Genomic DNA, 16,992 nt, shown 5'->3' with positions numbered 1-16,992 from the left:
TTTTCTCAACTTGTAAATGTACCTTTTGCTAGAATGTTTATGTCTGTTTGCTGTACTTGGAACCTAAGGCTAGAGGGGGGTCCTCTAAGCTCTTTAAGTTATTTTTTCCATCCTGATTTTACAGAGCTGATTTTTACCTTTTTCTTTAATTAAAAGCCTTCTTTTTAAGAACCTGATTGATTTTTCCTTGTGTTTAGATCCAAGGGGGTTGGATCTTGATCCACCAGGAGTTGGTGGGAGGAAGGAGGGGGGGATGGTTAATTTCTCCTTGTTTTAAGATCCAAGGGGTTTGGATCTGTATTCACCAGGGAATTGGTAAAAAGTCTCTCAAGGCTACCCAGGGAAGGGAATTAGCTTTGGGAGTGGTCCAGATCTAAGCTGGTAGTTAAGCTTAGAAGTTTTCATGCAGGCCCCCACATTTGTACCCTAAAGTTCAGAGTGGGGAAGCAGCCTTGACAAACATGTAGCACCCTATGGAGACCCTATCTTCAGAGGAAAGGTGCTCAACCAATCTGCTTAGATATAAACACCATTCCCGAACAGGCCAGCAGAGGCTAGAGAAATGACTAGCTGGGGAATGCGAGCTTTATTCATCATCAACTCTAGGATATGTGAAACAAGCATTTAGGCAGAGATGTTCAAACTTAAGGGTCTGAAGTTAAACTATATGGAGGCTCTAGCAGTCTTTACTCCTGAGGGCATTCTGCACCTAAAAATTCTGCATGCAATATTGTAAAATTCTGCACGTTTTACTTGTCAATAAATAAATGTGGAGGCTCCAGCATGGCAATGGGGAGCACAGGCCACTGGCTGCACAAAAGGTGGGAGATCACCCTGCAGCCTCCCCAACCCCACAACATGGAATCAGTGGTGAGGCTGCACCTGACCCTGACACCACACAAGGCCTAGCCCAGAAACACCCTGGGGCCCTCTCCCTGTTGGCCAGATGCACCAGGTGTGGGGCAGGCAGGCTCAACCAGGCAGGATCCAAGGGGCTGTGTGGGGTTAGAGGATTCTGTGTGGGACAATCTGGGTGCAGGCAGCTCAGTAGGGGGTCTAGGTGTGGGGGATCTAGATGCACAGGCTCATGGGGGGTCCAGGTGCAATGTGACTCTGCAGGGACTTCCAGGTGAAGGTGGTTGGGGCTCAGCAGAGGGATCTTTGTGTGTGTGGGGGGGGGGTCTCAGCAGGGGACTGGGTGCTAGGGGAGTGGGGCTTGGTGGGATGGGGTCTGGATGCAGCTAGTTGGGGGAGTCACTGGCATGGGGGTCTGGAGGCAGGGTGTCTGGGTGCAGAGAGCTCCAGATGTAGGGGCTGAGGTTCAGTGGAGTGCGCTTCAGGTATGGCAGGCTGGAGGGGGTTCTGGGTGTATGGGGTGAGGCTTGGCAGGGATGTCTAGGTACAGGAGGTCCAGATGCACAGAGGTTGTGAGGATGGGGGAGCAGCTCCCTGTATATAGTGACCTCTGCCCCACAGTGAGAGGTGATGGGGCAGGAGGCAGGGGAGGATGCTGAGCTTCCTGCTGCGGAGGGAGGTTTTGGGGGTGGGTCTGACAGCCCCAGCCACTCCTTTCAGAGGAAGAGGAAGTCCCATCCTCTTCTGCCTCCAGCCCAGCCGGGACTAGCAGCTCATCCCATCTCAGGGTAGGAGCCACTGGCTGGGGTGTGTCCAGCCCCACAGTGATTTACCTCTGTGAGCTGCTTTGGGTGCCTGAAACGTTGTACCTGTGTGGATAGGGAGTGGTGCGTGACTGCTCTTGCAGCTTCCCCATCAGAAAGTCATTTTTCTGCAAGGAAGCAAAGAAATCTGTGGGGGACATGAATTCTGTGCACATGCAGTGGTGCAGAATTCCCCCAGGAGTAAAGTCTTATTTAAGTGGCCTGATTTTTTCCAGGTTTCACTGAAACTAGAGAGTGCTCAACAGCTTTAGAAGTAAAGGCTTTAGGAGCCTAGTTCATTTTGGCTCATCGATAAGGTCTGTTTAATGTCTACTGCTGGTATGAATTAAGGACAAGATTAATTTCCTTGTTAACCATTAGCAATAAGTGTGCACATCAATAACACTACAAAAAATAAAAATATTAGCAGAGTGGGTGTTTTACTAGTGGATTCTAAAGTTGAAGTGTGAAGGGAAGTGGACAAGGTGTTCAAGCCTGGGCACCTAAAGACAAGACAAAGCTATATTTCGGCATCTACTGAAAATGACTAGTTATTTAATGCTGAGCACTGGTAGCTTTAGCTGACTTTAGTGAGATTGGAGAGTACCAGTTTTGAATTAAAGTCAAGGTAGATTAAATGCCTAAAGTTGGGGACCTGAAGTTGACCATTTTGGTCAGTGCTTCCCAGACTTCTATTCTGGAAGCCAGTTCAGAGAAGGATCTTATTCAAACTTTGAACTTTTACTGGTTTGAAAGATTTCATTCAGAGTGAGAGCCACCTGCATGAAGATTGTTCTTTACCTTAGCAAGTTCTTTTCTTAGTTCCTCCTGTTCTTCTTCAGAAAGATTTTCCGTCATATTAACAGTAGCAGCAGCATCCTCTCCTACCTCAGGTACTGTGTCTGAGCTCAGCAAACCTGTGAGAGAAAGATTAGTAGAGTACTCTATTCGCTAAGAAAAGATGGTAGATGTATTGCAGTCTCCATGGAGACTGCAAGATTTGTTCTTGTGGCAAACACTACAATGCCAGAGTTTGTGTACTAAGGAGTACTGAAATTCTTAAAGCAATTGTTTTGGCACTTATATAAAGGGCCTCCTAGTTTGACATCAGCATTGAAGTCAGCGTCCTTAGTTTGGAAGGCTGTTTCTTATACATGTAGGATGGATAGAAAAGAAAGCAGAAATCCTTGAATCTCCATTGCCAGACCCCTGCTGTAGCCGGGGGAAAGTACTGCCTATCATCCTTTAGCTTACCAGTCAAGTTCTCAAAGAAAATACAGGTAGCACCTAGCACTAAGGTGGGATCAGAGAACAGCCATCTCTATCCTTTGGCCTTCTTAACTGGGGCTTGGGAAAGAAGACCTTGTTAAATAGACACCAGGTTTACAGGTTTTTGAATACATCTCTGCAGACAAATGAGGAATGTTATACTTGGTTTTGAATGGCCAACATAGCAACTAAGTAAGATGGATTCTATTCTCATTAGAGTTTTAATGACATACAGACAATTCTACCAGTACAGCTTTCAGTGAGATTGCCATTTGTAACTCTTAACATTTATCCTGCAGAACCTTGCTTACTGATGTGCAAGGAGAGCCATCTTGTCCAGAGCCCACAGTTGAATCTGCTGTTCTGATGGTCTTGAGAAACCAGTTGAGTGTATTTGAGATGGAAAAAGTCGCAAGACAAGCCTTGGGCCTCAGTCATTTTCAGACCGAAACATGTTTTAAGTACTGGCATGTACTGTGATCACCACTAAATGTATGTTTCATAGTAGTAGTCTGATTAACAAGTTTTTGGCTTCAGCCTTGGTGCACACAGCACTCAAATATAAAGCTAATGGATTCCAGCCTTAATATTTTATCTACCAGCAGTTTGTTGCTGCTCGTTAGGCAAGTAATTCTTGCTAAACCATTTATCCTCACTTATTAATTTGTATTACCAGAGAGTCAGGAAATCCCTTGAATTAGGAGCTGTGTAAATAAAACAGTTCCTACCCCCAGAGAGCTTGCAATGCAAGCACAATAGTATGTGGACAGCAAATAAGAATATTACAGCAGAAAAGCATTGGCTTTCTATTTGGGGGGAGAAAAAAAAAAAAACCACACACACACACACACACACACACACTCTCCAGGCTTACCAGGTGTGATGTCACAAGAAAATAAGACACAGAATTAGAGATTAGGGTTGGAAGAGACCTCAGGAGGTCATCTAGTCCAACCCCCTGCTCAAAGCAGGACCAACAGCAACTAAATCATTTCAGCCAGGAATTAGTCAAGCCAAGCCTTAAAAACCTCTAAGGATGGAGGTTCCACCACCTCCCTAGGTATGCCTTATACCGCAAAGAGTCAAAGACATTCCCTTCTGTGATGAGCCAGTGTGCCTAATCTATTTTCCAGAAATTAGATCCCAGTGTTTTCATCCATACAACTCTTACAAGGCACTCTCCAGAAACAAACCTGAAATACCTTTTGCCACTGTAGGAAGATGAGTGGGTAACATGACCATTTTTACAAGATCCCCAACAGTATGCTAACTACTTGCTCTTGAGCCAAGACCTCTTGAAAACCATATTCCTAAAAGGAAGCAAGCAACTGAGTAATGTTTCTAACAGCTTGCTGGAGCCAAGTTTTTGGTAGTATTCTTTTCTCCAAAGGATGACTGAGGCACATATACAATATGTTGCCATTTTATGGCTGTAAGAAATTTCTGTACTTAATGCTTTCAGACACTCTATTGGAGGGCCAGGAGTAGATACAGGGTCACAGCCAAAATAGCTTGCAGAATCCTAACAGACTAGTCTGGCTTTCATGTGCTTAGTATTAATTGTATTAAATCAGGGGGGGAGGGATAGCTCAGTGGTTTGAGCATTGGCCTGCTAAACCCAGGGTTGTGAGTTCAATCCTTGAGGAGGCCACTTAGGGATCTAGGGCAAAAATCAGTACTTGGTCCTGCTAGTGAAGGCAGGGGGCTGGACTTGATGACCTTTCAAGGTCCCTTACAGTTCTAGGAGATAAATAAATTAATGGAGATATCCTATTTATTATTTAATGACAGTCAACTGGGAATAGTGTAGCTCTTCCTATACTTCAGTATTTAACGGCAACTACTTCAGAACAAGTGCAAAGATAAGAGGAAAGATATGAAACAAAAAGTAAAACCAAGTAGAGACTCTAATTTGAGAATTTAGAATTGGGATACCAGTATATTACAAGTTGGGCTGTCAAGTGATTAAAAAAATTAATCACGATTAATTGCGCTGTTAAACAATAGAACACCATTTAAATATTTTTGGATTTTTTTCTACATTTTTAAATATATTAATTTCAATTACAACAGAATACAAAGTGTACAGTGCTCACTTTATATTTTTATTACAAACAATTGCACTGTAAAAAACTTCAATTCACCTCATTGAAGTACTGCAGTGCAATCATGAAAGTTGAACTTACAAGTGTAAAAAAGATAAGTGCACTTAATAAAACAATGTAAAGCTTTAGAGCCTACAAGTCCACTCAGTCCTACTTCTTGTTCAGCCAATCACTCAGACAAACAAACATTCAGTGCTGGAGGGGTGAAGTAAGCAATAACTTGTGCAGGAGGAGGGTGAGAGCGATGTCTTGCTGCTGCTTCTGGAAGGTTGGTTTCTGGTACTGGGCTAGCTCAGTTAAAGGAGGCGAGCTGGACTCCCTTCAGCTGAGTGAGTCCTTGTTTACAAGGGAAGGTGGACTTTACCTCAGGGACTCATACTGCAGGGGAGGAGAGGCTGAGCTCGCCAGCACCATGTTCTCTATGGGGTATTCCCGGAGCGAGCGGCTGGCTAGGGGTAATGGGACATGATGCAGAAGGGTTGGTCCTGGGAGTGATGGGCTGGCCAGGGTGACAATACATCCCGTTTTGGCCAGGACAGTCCCCCTTTTTCAGCTTTGTCCAGGCCATCCCCACTTTTTTATTAATTAATTATTATTAAACACACACACACCCACACGGCATTTGTTCTGGCTGCAAGGCCGAGCAGAGAAATGTGGCTGCTGCCCAGGGGTCAGCTGAAGGCAGCACTGCCTGCCAATAGGAAAGCGGAGAAATTTGCTGCTGGTGGGCTGCGGGCAGCACAGGGCTCGGCCCTGGAGGTGGGTGAGCGGCTTGGGCGAACTCTCTGCAAGGGGGGGCAGCTCGGGCAAGCCCCTGGCATTCCCATTTTTACTTTAAAAATATGGTCACTGGGGGTGGGGAGGAAGAGTCAAGATCTCTACTTCTCCACTGGAGCCAGGATGAGAACCATATCTTTCTCTAGCCTCTTCTCTTCCCACCCTCTGGTGACTGCTTGTGTTACTGCACCTGACCGGACATAGGTTCTCTGCAGCAGCTGATACTGCCCTCCCACCTAGAGGGTCTGCGATTAACGCACATTAAAAAACCATTAATATACTAATTGTGCTGTGTGTTAATCGCATGTGTTAATGGTGATTGACAGCCCTAATTACAAGATGACTGAAACAGAGTCATCTGAATTATCTATCCATAAACAGTTTATGTGAATTCTGTGCGAATGAAATCTCCCAGATTGTCAGCAACATCTATAGATTTGAGGAATAGGGTCAACATAAGCAGCACAATCTTCTTCACGTCACCGCATGCCTCAATTTTGAACTCGAGACCACCCAGGTCAAGACTGTAGATAGGCTTCCATATGCCTTTAGTCCTCAACCTCTGCACCACTCACCAGCAAAGGTGGATTTTTGTGGTGCCACATTTTCAGGAGACTGGAAATCACTGCTATTCAGAATCCTCTTCCCCGACAGCTAGCACAAGTTAAGTTACTCCTGAAGCCAAGGTTTTAACCCGCCTTCAGAGTAAATCTGAACTTCCCCCAAAAAAGCTTAAAAACCTCATCCTGCCAGTAGCACATGGAAAGCTCTCCATTGGATGTGGATAGACAATATTGACATATTGCTAGCAAATGACTGACCAACTCAATTTCACGTCAAAACAAAGTAACAGTTGTTACCACCCAAGACGTTTAAAGGATGTTTAAGTAAGAAGTCAGAGCTATCTAATCCCCTTATTTTGCAGAAGAAAAAACAGGGGAAGATATTTTCAGGAGTTCTCCTCCAATATACATTTGAAATACTGTCAGCTCTTTAGGAGCTAAAGTCTGGACTGAACAGAGTAAGGGGTTAGATTGTAGAATGAAAACAATGCTTGCTAAATAGTGTTTATCCTCTAAGATGGCATTTTTTCAGAAGTTTAACTAGTTTGATAGCCACAAGTTGTGTGGGGTAGTTTACTTATCTTTACACAACTAAGGGATGGCCAAAATAATACATCAGTTTAGATCTACCTGGTGCTTTTTTTCCAAAAGAAGTCTTCCAGTATATGTTAGCTGATTAATTAGTGTGGGCAATCTTATGACTTTTGAGGGTTAATGCCAATGGTAGCATTCCAATTACTACCCCAGTACATGTTTGTCTGGAGAGCTGGAATGGCATCTTCATTTTAGCATCTCAGATTATCAAGGTTTTTAAACCCCTTTGAGCTAATGTCTTCCTCATTTGAGATCTAAATGGTTTGCAAAATCAAAAGGGAAAGCACTTGGCTTTTAAAAGGATGTAATTAGCACTTGTGACACACTTTGCAGTTCTCAAACTCCTTAGGAACTTGAGAAATCTTGTTTGCAGACTTCCCTGTTCTGCTACTACAAAATGAATTACTATTAGAATCATCCACACACATGGTCTCAAAAAAAAAAAAAAAAAAAATTTACCTATTGACCTAAAGTTACTCATGTTCATTCTCTGCCCAAAAAAACTAATATTTAGGAGTAGTCAATATGATCTGATCCACTAGTTCTGGGAACAGGGAAATGTGGTCCTTGATTACTTGTTCTGTTCATTCCCTCTGAAGCCCCTAGCATTGGCCACTGTTGGAAGACAGGATACTGGGCTAGATGCACCTTTGGTCTAACCCAGCATGGCTGTTCTTATGTTGAAAGGCTGTAGGTTTTCCTAGCATTGTAAAATTTTATATTTGCCATGAACTTCACCCTCAGTGAGCAGAAATAGGGATTAGTTAAATCTCCCTAGACAGTGAAGTATCATGATAGGCATAACAGTTTCAAGCCCAGGAACAGAAGGGGGAAAAATGTTCCCACGTACACTAACAATTTTTCTTAATCAATCTGGCCTCCTAGTGATCTTAAGTTTACTCACATAACTGCTTACAGGCTAACTGGAAGGGATTTTTGTTTTGTGATTGACAAAGGAGAGGCATGAAGTATCTAATTTACAGTCTGTCAACTCAGTTTTCCCCTGATTTTGCTAGAGAATATTTGGTCATGTTGAGGATGCGTACCTTGAGTTCCCACATTGACAACTCTGTCCAACATCTTCACCTTAAATCATTGTTCCACAGGAGTCATTGGTTTTCATTTTAACTTCAATCTGGAAAGAACTTCTCTAGCTCAACTTTCACTTGTAAGTTATTTCACTAATTGTCTAGTCAGTCTGATGAGAAAATAGCGGTCTTTTCTCCATACTAATACCTTAGGCCTCCTATCTACAGAGGACCAAGTGCCCAGTCTTTTCTATCATGTGTCTGACAAAGTGAGTCACTTTTTATCTATCCCTATAGTTTAGCTTTAAAACATGCTTCTTAACAGTTCTGTCCTCATTGGGGGGAGGAGGGGGGGAGAAGAAGAGGGGGAGGGGTCATATTACCATTTATCAGTTCACAAGCAACTTCTTGTTCATACTGCATTCAGATCTGACCAGAACGAAAGCAATGTGTTCACTAGCATAAGGAGGGGTGGGTGGGGCAGGAATAGAAGCAAACAAATGAGCATAGGAGGGTGCCAGAGGTTCCCAGTTCTCCAACTGGAGAGTACTTTCACAAGTGTTAAAGACAAATTCAAAGTGCCAGTTCATATGTAATTATAAATGTTTAATTTTAGACCAAGGGCACCAAGGTGGCTTCTTTGGCACATACGGCACTAAAAGCAGTATTCATTCCAATCAGACTCTGCTGTTTGTGTACACAAGCAAGTTAGTTTGCAGCAATGGGGGGAAAGAAAGGGAGGAGGAAAAGTTATGTGGGAATTTTAATTTAAAGACTTTATGGGCCTTTGTTAGATTGGGAAATACTTTGACACAGAACCAACAAGAGTTAATGTCCAATTTCTACCAATTTGGGGCACTTGCTATTTTAAGCTGAAGTACATCTTAGATTTTTTTGATGCAAGATTCACATGCAACTAAAACAATTGTTAAACTATGTTAAGTATCCCCATCCTGCAAAAATTTGCTTTCTTAGTTTTCAGATCACTTATTTTTGCTCAGTCTACTTCAGACCCCAGACAGCTTGTTTACAGCAAGGAATCAATGTTAGTCATTCTATGATGCATATGTACTGCAGGTCATTCCATAAGACAGCAATTTTTGGATCCAGTAAGCCTCCCAAGTTGGGAGCAGAGGACCAAATTGTCCTCATACCTGTAACCCTTTCAGTCAGTGATGTTGCCAGAATAGGAATTCGGCCCCCACAACACCAGCCCCTAGACTTCCAGAATTCGATTGCTCTTGCTGCACATGTAATTGTTTGTACATGGATTAAAGTAAACTAGTATACTCTCTGCTCTCCCCCACAAAAAAATATTAAGGAAGAAGTTACCAGAATTCTTCTGTACAGGTGATCCAGGTGGAGAGATGTTTACACTAGGTGACAGGTAGAGATAGTTTTTGTTAACTCCACTATTGAAATCAAAAGGAGATTTATAATCCTCATTTAGATCTGTATCCCTCCAATCCATCCCAGACAGTTCAGAATGCATGTTCACTCCTTAATATAGATCAACATCCACTGAAGTATTCATCCCGATTGTCAGCGTTGTGCAGCCTCATTCACTTAGTAATCCCAACCATAGGATTTAGATGTTGTACTTTCCCACACTGCACTTCATTTCCTTTGGACGACTTTAGACATTCATATGACTCAAGTGCAGTACACATTTATTAAATTACTTCTGAGCCATGTTGTAGTTGTGGCATAGCACAAGGTTAAGTTTCTGTAAATCTATAACCTGGGCTGGGTTTTACAGACCATTCCCTTGGTAAACAAACACTTGCAGCACACTATGCACAGGCTTCTGGGACGTCTTAGTCTTCTGCAGAATTGCAGCCAGAATTTTCAATCATTGAAATAAAAAAAAATTAAAAAAAAAAAAAAAAGTCAGCTGACTGCAGCTGTACCAGGATATCCTTAATCTTCTAGGACACAAAAGGATTACTAGCCACAATCTATTCTATATGCCATCTGTGTAGGACTGTTAATCACAGAAATAAGAAATTGTGCATGGCTTCCTGTTGTCTGTGCAACAACTGTTTGTAATTTGTGTTGCTAGCAAAAATTTTAAAAAAGTCAATCTGTATTTGTTTATCGAGCAAGATTACAATGCAGCATCCATCTCAGCAGTCTAATATACTTAAAGTAGTATTTGTCACCTGAGATGAGTTACCAATATATTCAAGATACTTTCAGATGAGACCCATTGCTGGGGTCAGCAATGGACAAACTGATTAACAGACCATACAAAAAGTTTATAAGTTTCACAAGCTACAGAGGAAATGTTAATTCATCTACCTTTGTAACTCATGCACTTGGTACTTTGGCTAAAGCCTATTTAGTGCTAGTCAGTATAGTAAAAAAGAGTTAGTGGAAATTTTCTGGATTAATTTCATATTGGGACTATGCAACTTTAGTGCAATATATTGCTCTACTATCCTCAGTTGCTTCACTACATGCTTTCAAAAGGAGGCAGGTTGTTGGAAACAGCTACACAATTTTATGCAGTAGAGAGATTAGGAATTTGAAACATTTATACTTAGAGGCAAAATTGGCATGAGTACAGATGTTCATTGGAACTTACACAATATTAATTTGCTCTAATTTTCTATCGTTGTGGGCTAGGAATTGTATTCAACTCCATTGTGAGTGGGGCAGGGGGAGAAAAGGTTACCACAGTTCCTCCAGGAACTTAAAGATGACTGTCAGGGGTGATTACAATATGAATGCAATGAACAGCTCTAGAGAAGTGCCATTCCTGGAGTGATTGATATACACACACAGGTACTAAAGGTCCAAGAAAAACAAAGAAAGGGCTTTTGGAATAAGAGGCTGAATTTAAACAGACTGAGTCTTCTTTCAGATCCAGCAAATGGATGTGACCTTTGGTCCACATCCCTCTCCCCAAAAATCCTTGCTGAAGGGTTGGAAGAACTTTAACCTGCCCTTCTGTCTATGGGCCCTGGGATTCTTCTGGTACATTTTACCTGTTTGTTCTATTTATTTCTAAAAAAAATATTTTTGATTTAATGTAGTCAGAGAAAGCTGGGTGGTTACTAGTAGCTAATTTGTCATTATCTCCTGAGAAAGCAAAGTGAAGGTGCTGGCCTTTAGGCAGATGGCTTGCTCAGGTGATTAGTGAACTATAGGGGACTACAGCCTAAAACTCCCAGTCTGAAGAGAGAAAGGATGTGGTTCCATAGAAGGCTAGGGGCCTAAGACTGATTGGGCATTCTTAGAACAGACCATGGAGGAGATCCAAGGAGCGGTTCCCTAGAAACTGATTTATTTTGCCAAGTCATCCCATTTTTCCTTCTTCCTGCTCCTTCAAGAAAAAAGATCCTTGCAACTTACCTCACTCAAGTTTGGGTACTGAATCCTGATCAGGGCCCTTTGTAGAAAGGCACCATAACAATGAGTCCAGGCTTGTTAGCTCAATCTCTGCTGATTGCAGACCACCTTAAAAACCATTTGATGTCAATTGGAAGCCACTGCAGATTGAGCATGGGAATAATAAGATCTCTGCAGGAAATTCTCTTGAAGTGAGCACTGCATTAGTTTCTGTACCTTTGAGTCTGTGCCCTATGGTAGGGCATGGTGACCTAATCTCTGCATTGGAAAAATGGCTGAGGATCCTGCCACAGAAATTAACTTTCTATCTGGCTGAAAGGTTTGGCTACAGCATCTACCCAGGTATCCAGGAACAGCAAAGGATTTTAACATTGCCAGATTTAATAAGTGACAGATGCCCTTTCAAGCCTGAGTGTCATTAAATAACACTTTTTTCCTACCATCCAGCCCCTGGATGTGACAAGCGTTGACCGATTTAACTTGGTTGAGCCTCAGTCAGACATACTAATCGCACAAACTGGGTTAGGTGAGACGGAGACCCTGTTAGGGTCTCAAGTTTCAGAACAGCTGTCCTAACAGTTTGGTCTTTAAGATAGGCCAGGAACGGAGCTTGTTCACAAGCCATGATGCATTCAGATAACATTGTTTGTTTCCATCTACAATGCAAGACAAGACCACAACTTATCTGTGCTGCTGGGGTCTACTGTACATTTTAAGTGTTCCAACAATGCACATCTCTGAGATAGCAAAGGTGGAAGAGAGAGACTGAAGAATGGCCTTGAAATGTTAAGATCGCTTTTGCTCATTACATTTCCCTTGATTTAGTCTAGGTGGCAAAGAAGTACATTGAGATGCATCAAGAGATGAAGGCTCCAATACCATGACAAGTCTTCAGTAAAACACTGTCATAACAGGCACATCTGAGAAGAGAATGACTTGTTTCCTTACAGCCAATAAGGAACTGTTCGACACATGCAAGAATACCAGAAACCAAGATTTCCTCAATGTGATCACAGCTTCCCAGCCTCCTCCATTATATAGCTATGAGGAAGACTGCCCATGTGAAGCAAGAGACCCTGTTATGAAATGACCTGCCAAAGAGTCTTGCAGTATGCCTTTAAATGGCAAGATTGATTTAGCCTGACCTCTGGCTGAAGCTAGTTTCCCCACTCTGACCACATCATCAGTGCTTATTTTGAGCCCCAGCATCTCTAGGCTTGGCAGTTCATAGCCCCGGCACCTCTGTTATTGTCAAGTAAGTTATGAAAGTTTAAAAAAAAAAAAAAAAAAAAAAAAGGGTTGAGCTCCAGCACCTCTTTCATTACAAATTAAGCACCACACATTACCTCCCATTAGCTGTACCTTGCCATCTTGCCTTAGCACTACCTGCAGGAGTTTAGGTGGTCACAGTTGATTTAGATTTTAGCCACTTAAAGCCAGTCCAGAACAGCTGTTACACACATTCGAGAATGCTTATGCTCTCGAGAGCAAGTAAAAAACAGCACAGACTAAAATCCCATTCTTGTAGTGGCAATATCAGTACAGCTACATGCACTAGCAGGAAGTTTGAACTACCTCATCTTCCTGTATCCCGTGAAGACAAAAAAGGTCAAGTTTTGCCAGCATAGAGCTCAACCCTTTTCAGATACCACCCCCAGTACCTTTTCTGTTTCAGAAGTGTTGCTTGTTTAAGCACTGCACCCACATGTTTTACGGCTATTATTTAATTGCTTCTTTACAGGCTGACAAAACCAAGAGCAAGCAGAAGCAATGAAAGGTAGGAGATGGGCACAGGTTTGAGAGATAAGGGCAGTAGTTTTCTAGACATACCTGCCCCAGAGACTCATATTGATAGGGCACGGATTGCTATAACCAGCATTTCAGCTTCTATGAGGTGAACTGCTGTAGATAGCATTTCTACCCTAAAAATGTGAGGGGAGTAGGAGTTCAATATACTAAGTGCTCAGCCTTTGGTTTACACCATTTTAGATGCTACGTATTTGTGCAAGGGCTGTCAAGAAGGTCAATTACTCATGACTAATGCACTTTAGCCAATTACAACCAAGTTTGCCTGAATGTAATGTAAAATGGCTCAGTCAGGCATTAGCATCAAGATTCTTATATGCTACAAGTAATTGGATTGTGATCTGTTAGTGTTCCAAGACTTCTCAGAGTTAGTACTCAGCATGAACAACAAGTGCTAGTATTTCTCTACATGAATTACACATAGAATGCTCTCTGCACTTGTGGAGAGAGCACTATTTAACCAATGTTAAAAAACAGGACATGTGTTTGATTAGAGTTGGGCACAGGTGTATTTGTTCCTCAGATACCACCTCCTACCTAGTTTCAATTTCACACTGTATGGCTAATACTAACTGGCAATGATCACGTGACAAGTGTTGCCATCTTATTAACTGCTTTCTCAAATGGGAAAGGCTAAGAAAGCATAATGTTTGCCTACATTTCAATAAGGCTGTCTTATCTACACTATTGCAGATTGCATTTATGAATGAATCAGCTGTACACTTTTCATATAGTCATAACACATACAATGGTTATTAATTCAGTCCATCTCCCCCTACCTTATACTAAGTGCATTTTTTCCAGGAAGCTTGATTAGAGAAACTGAGTCCCAGTTGTCTCTAGCCTTGATTTGAATTGTTTTCACAGCAGAAAGCACATCTTCAGTGGAGACAGCCTTAGAATCTGAAGCACACTTCGGCAATATCTATTTCTTTGGTCTTCCACACTGAAGTCAGGAAGTGAAAGAGTTGGGTAGGAGCTCCCTATTGCCTGAAGAGTGATTACTAGTATCCTAATCTACTCCAAAACTAGGAGAAGAGATAGCTCAGTGGTTTGAGCATTGAGCTACTAAACCCAGGGTTGTGAGTTCAATCCTTGAGGGGGGCACTTAGGGATCTAGAGCAAAAATCAGTAGTTGGTCCTGCTAGTGAAGGCAGGGGGCTGGACTCTATGACCCTTCGGGGTCCCTTCTAGTTCTAGGAGATAATATATGGAGATCTCATTATTATTAGAGCTTTGGAACAGGGTGCATTACTTGGACAGAGACTGGTGCTGCACAGGACATGTGATAGAAATTCCATGGGCAGGAACATGTCTTTGAGGTCTATTGGTGCCTTTAAATCCACACTTCAGAATTAGCACTAAAAAAAGCTAAGTCCCCTGCCAGCTGGCAATCACTTTCCTGGATAATGATCAGTGTCACAACTTCATAGGCCAGAACCATATTCCGTCTGTTTGAACTGGCAGGGTAGTGCCATCATACTAAAGGGGATCTTACATGGGCACCACTGTCCCTTTATGTTGTGATTAGCTTTAGACGGTGTCCTGAACTGGGGAGATTACCTTACTAGGCCATTCTGAATTTAGTCAATACTTGCCCAACTAGTGCCTTTTAAACCTACACCCTTCAACTAAGTTCATGTTCCTGCACCCCTTAGATGCCTTCCCCGCTTCAGTTTTATTGGGGTATACACCATCTAAACCTTAAAGCCACTTAAGCATACCTACAGTTATGCAGTATCACTTGGATTGCTTAAACTGATAAACCCTCATAGATCAAAGATGAAGTCCGCTAATGCAGGTTTAAGGTTCTGGATCAGTTTAAAAGAGAACATTGCTAGAAAACGGTTTTCAGGGTGGGAAAAAGCAGTTCAACAGGGCAAGACACGTAGTGTGTCCAGGTTTGGTTTTTAAAATGGCCCTGTTGCACTGCTGTTCCCCACCCTTCCCATTCAAACACAGGATTCTAGTGGAAGAAGCCAGCAATTCAGCTTTTGAAATAACACTGTTAGAATCATAATGGATAACTGGTGTCTGTTCATTTAAGACCAAAGGAAGATATTACCAGAAGCCACTTTCCATTGTGGTCCAAGTTTTTTTTTTTTCCTCCTGTAGTTTAAAAGAGGCTGAACACACATCACCACAGATCCCAAAGGGACATGACCTCTTTGCAAATAGAGCACCATCCAGGTTGCTGGCTGGCTAGGTGCTTAAGGTGGTCTGGTTGTATATGCTAATGATGGGCATAACTGCAATCTTGTGCGCCAGAAGCATTGGTGACATGACATGATTGTGGGCCACATAGCAGCATTCCTTGGCACACAGGCTTGGGAATTTGTTGGTCTTCCATATCAGGAAAGCCACCGAAATCAAACTAGTGCTGATCAAAGCCAAACCAACAATTGCCTCCGATATCCTAACTTCTTATCTTACCCTGCAACTTGCTATGGAGCAGCTGACGAAACACAAGAGTCAAAAAAGTCGATTTGGTGTTCTTCAGCCTGCCTCAGTGCTCATGTTTTGCTTATATGCAGCTGTTTAACCATGTTCTACAGATCTGCAGCTTTATAGCAAGCTTGATGTCATGACATCCCCAGAGATCATTTAAGGGCCTCACCCAGCAGCAGCAACTGCTATACAAATGTCCACATTCTTCAAGCATCCTCCACTACTACCCAAATATACATGACAGTTGCCATCTGGACAGCTTAATGATAGAGACCAGGGACTTCATTTTAGCCTATTTAATAATCAGATCAGTGCTCATGGCTTCTTGCCCAACCAAGTCAGCCATCAGCTACAGTGATTTCAAACTAAGCCCAACAAGAGGTTATCAGCATATTTGAGATCTTACAGCAGAACAGTGCTGAGCTTAAAACCAGCAACTGCCTTCTTAAACTTGTTAGCCAATCAACACTGATACCGAATAATTAGGGTGACAGCACTGCCTTCCCACATTCCTGTGGTGATACACACCATGATTTCCTATCTGCCATTGATTTGAATGCAGCTTTGTTCCAGTATAGCTCTTCTAGCAAATGACCATCTTCCCTGTGATGCTGAGCCACCTCACCAGCTCCCACAAGCTTGCTCAATGTATTGAATCAAAGGCCACATGTAAGTGCAGCACCCTGCTTACTAAAATTCAGACATCCTCAAAAGGCAGAGATCTCACTGACCGTGGAATGACCAGGTCTAATGTTGCACCAAGTATCCTGGCCTTTGCCACAAAGTTTGAGACATTAACAGAAGGGGGGGGGGGGGGGGGGGGAAAAACAAAAAAAAAAAAAAAAAAAAAAAAACTTTCCCTGGATCTATAGTTGCTACCCTCAGCAACTGAATAGTCCCCTTCTTCTGAAGAGAGAGGGATGGTATTTATACTCCAGATAGTCTGGGAAAAAGCCACAGTACAACAATTCTCATGTGTCTTTAGCATCTCAGGGGTAGTGTGACCAACCCCTGGTGCCTTCTCTGACTTCAGCTTATGGGCTATTTGCAATGATGGCAAGATGCCCACAGCTAGTATGGACTTGAATACTGATAAGTAGTTCAATCACCTGCCACCCTTGGAATGTTTATCTGGCATTGGGTTAAGCTACAACAGCCTCCCCTTGCTGGAGCAACCGGTCAGGGCAGCATGAGAACAAAGTACAGTCCTCAGCTTTTTCATTACTTCATATCTAGTGCAACTCAGATAAAAGGCAGATATCAAGCATTCAGGTTTTTCAATTGCTTGACGAAGACCGCTTTCACCGTTTTGGCGGTGTTTCCAGTACCAATTTTATGTTTGGCTCCAACACACAGGATATACCTGAATGGCCCTTTTGCAAAATTTCAT

The 16,992-nt window shown here is 42.5% G+C and overlaps 1 protein-coding gene across 4 annotated transcripts in view; it reads right to left on the bottom strand.

Annotated features, from left to right (window-relative positions):
* The window catches only part of TPD52 (tumor protein D52), a 213,025-nt gene that overhangs the window by 156,611 nt on the left and 39,422 nt on the right, over positions 1-16,992 (bottom strand). The window contains exons 1-2 of one of the 4 annotated variants that reach the window (XM_054017324.1): positions 9,327-9,717; positions 2,460-2,575 (exon numbers count right to left, since the gene is read on the bottom strand). In XM_054017324.1, coding sequence (XP_053873299.1) covers positions 2,460-2,575; positions 9,327-9,486 — 276 coding nt within the window. In that variant the 5' untranslated portion in view covers positions 9,487-9,717. Of the gene's footprint in view, positions 1-2,459; positions 2,576-9,326; positions 9,718-16,992 lie in introns of those variants that run through there. The other 3 variants (XM_054017325.1, XM_054017327.1, XM_054017326.1) reach the window with 3 other exon arrangements.

This window comes from Malaclemys terrapin, chromosome 2 (genome assembly GCF_027887155.1).
Source record: "Malaclemys terrapin pileata isolate rMalTer1 chromosome 2, rMalTer1.hap1, whole genome shotgun sequence".
In the NCBI taxonomy this organism is placed as follows: Eukaryota; Metazoa; Chordata; order Testudines; family Emydidae; genus Malaclemys; species Malaclemys terrapin.
Note: the sequence above shows the minus strand (reverse complement) of the source record. Positions and strands in the feature narration are given on the sequence as shown.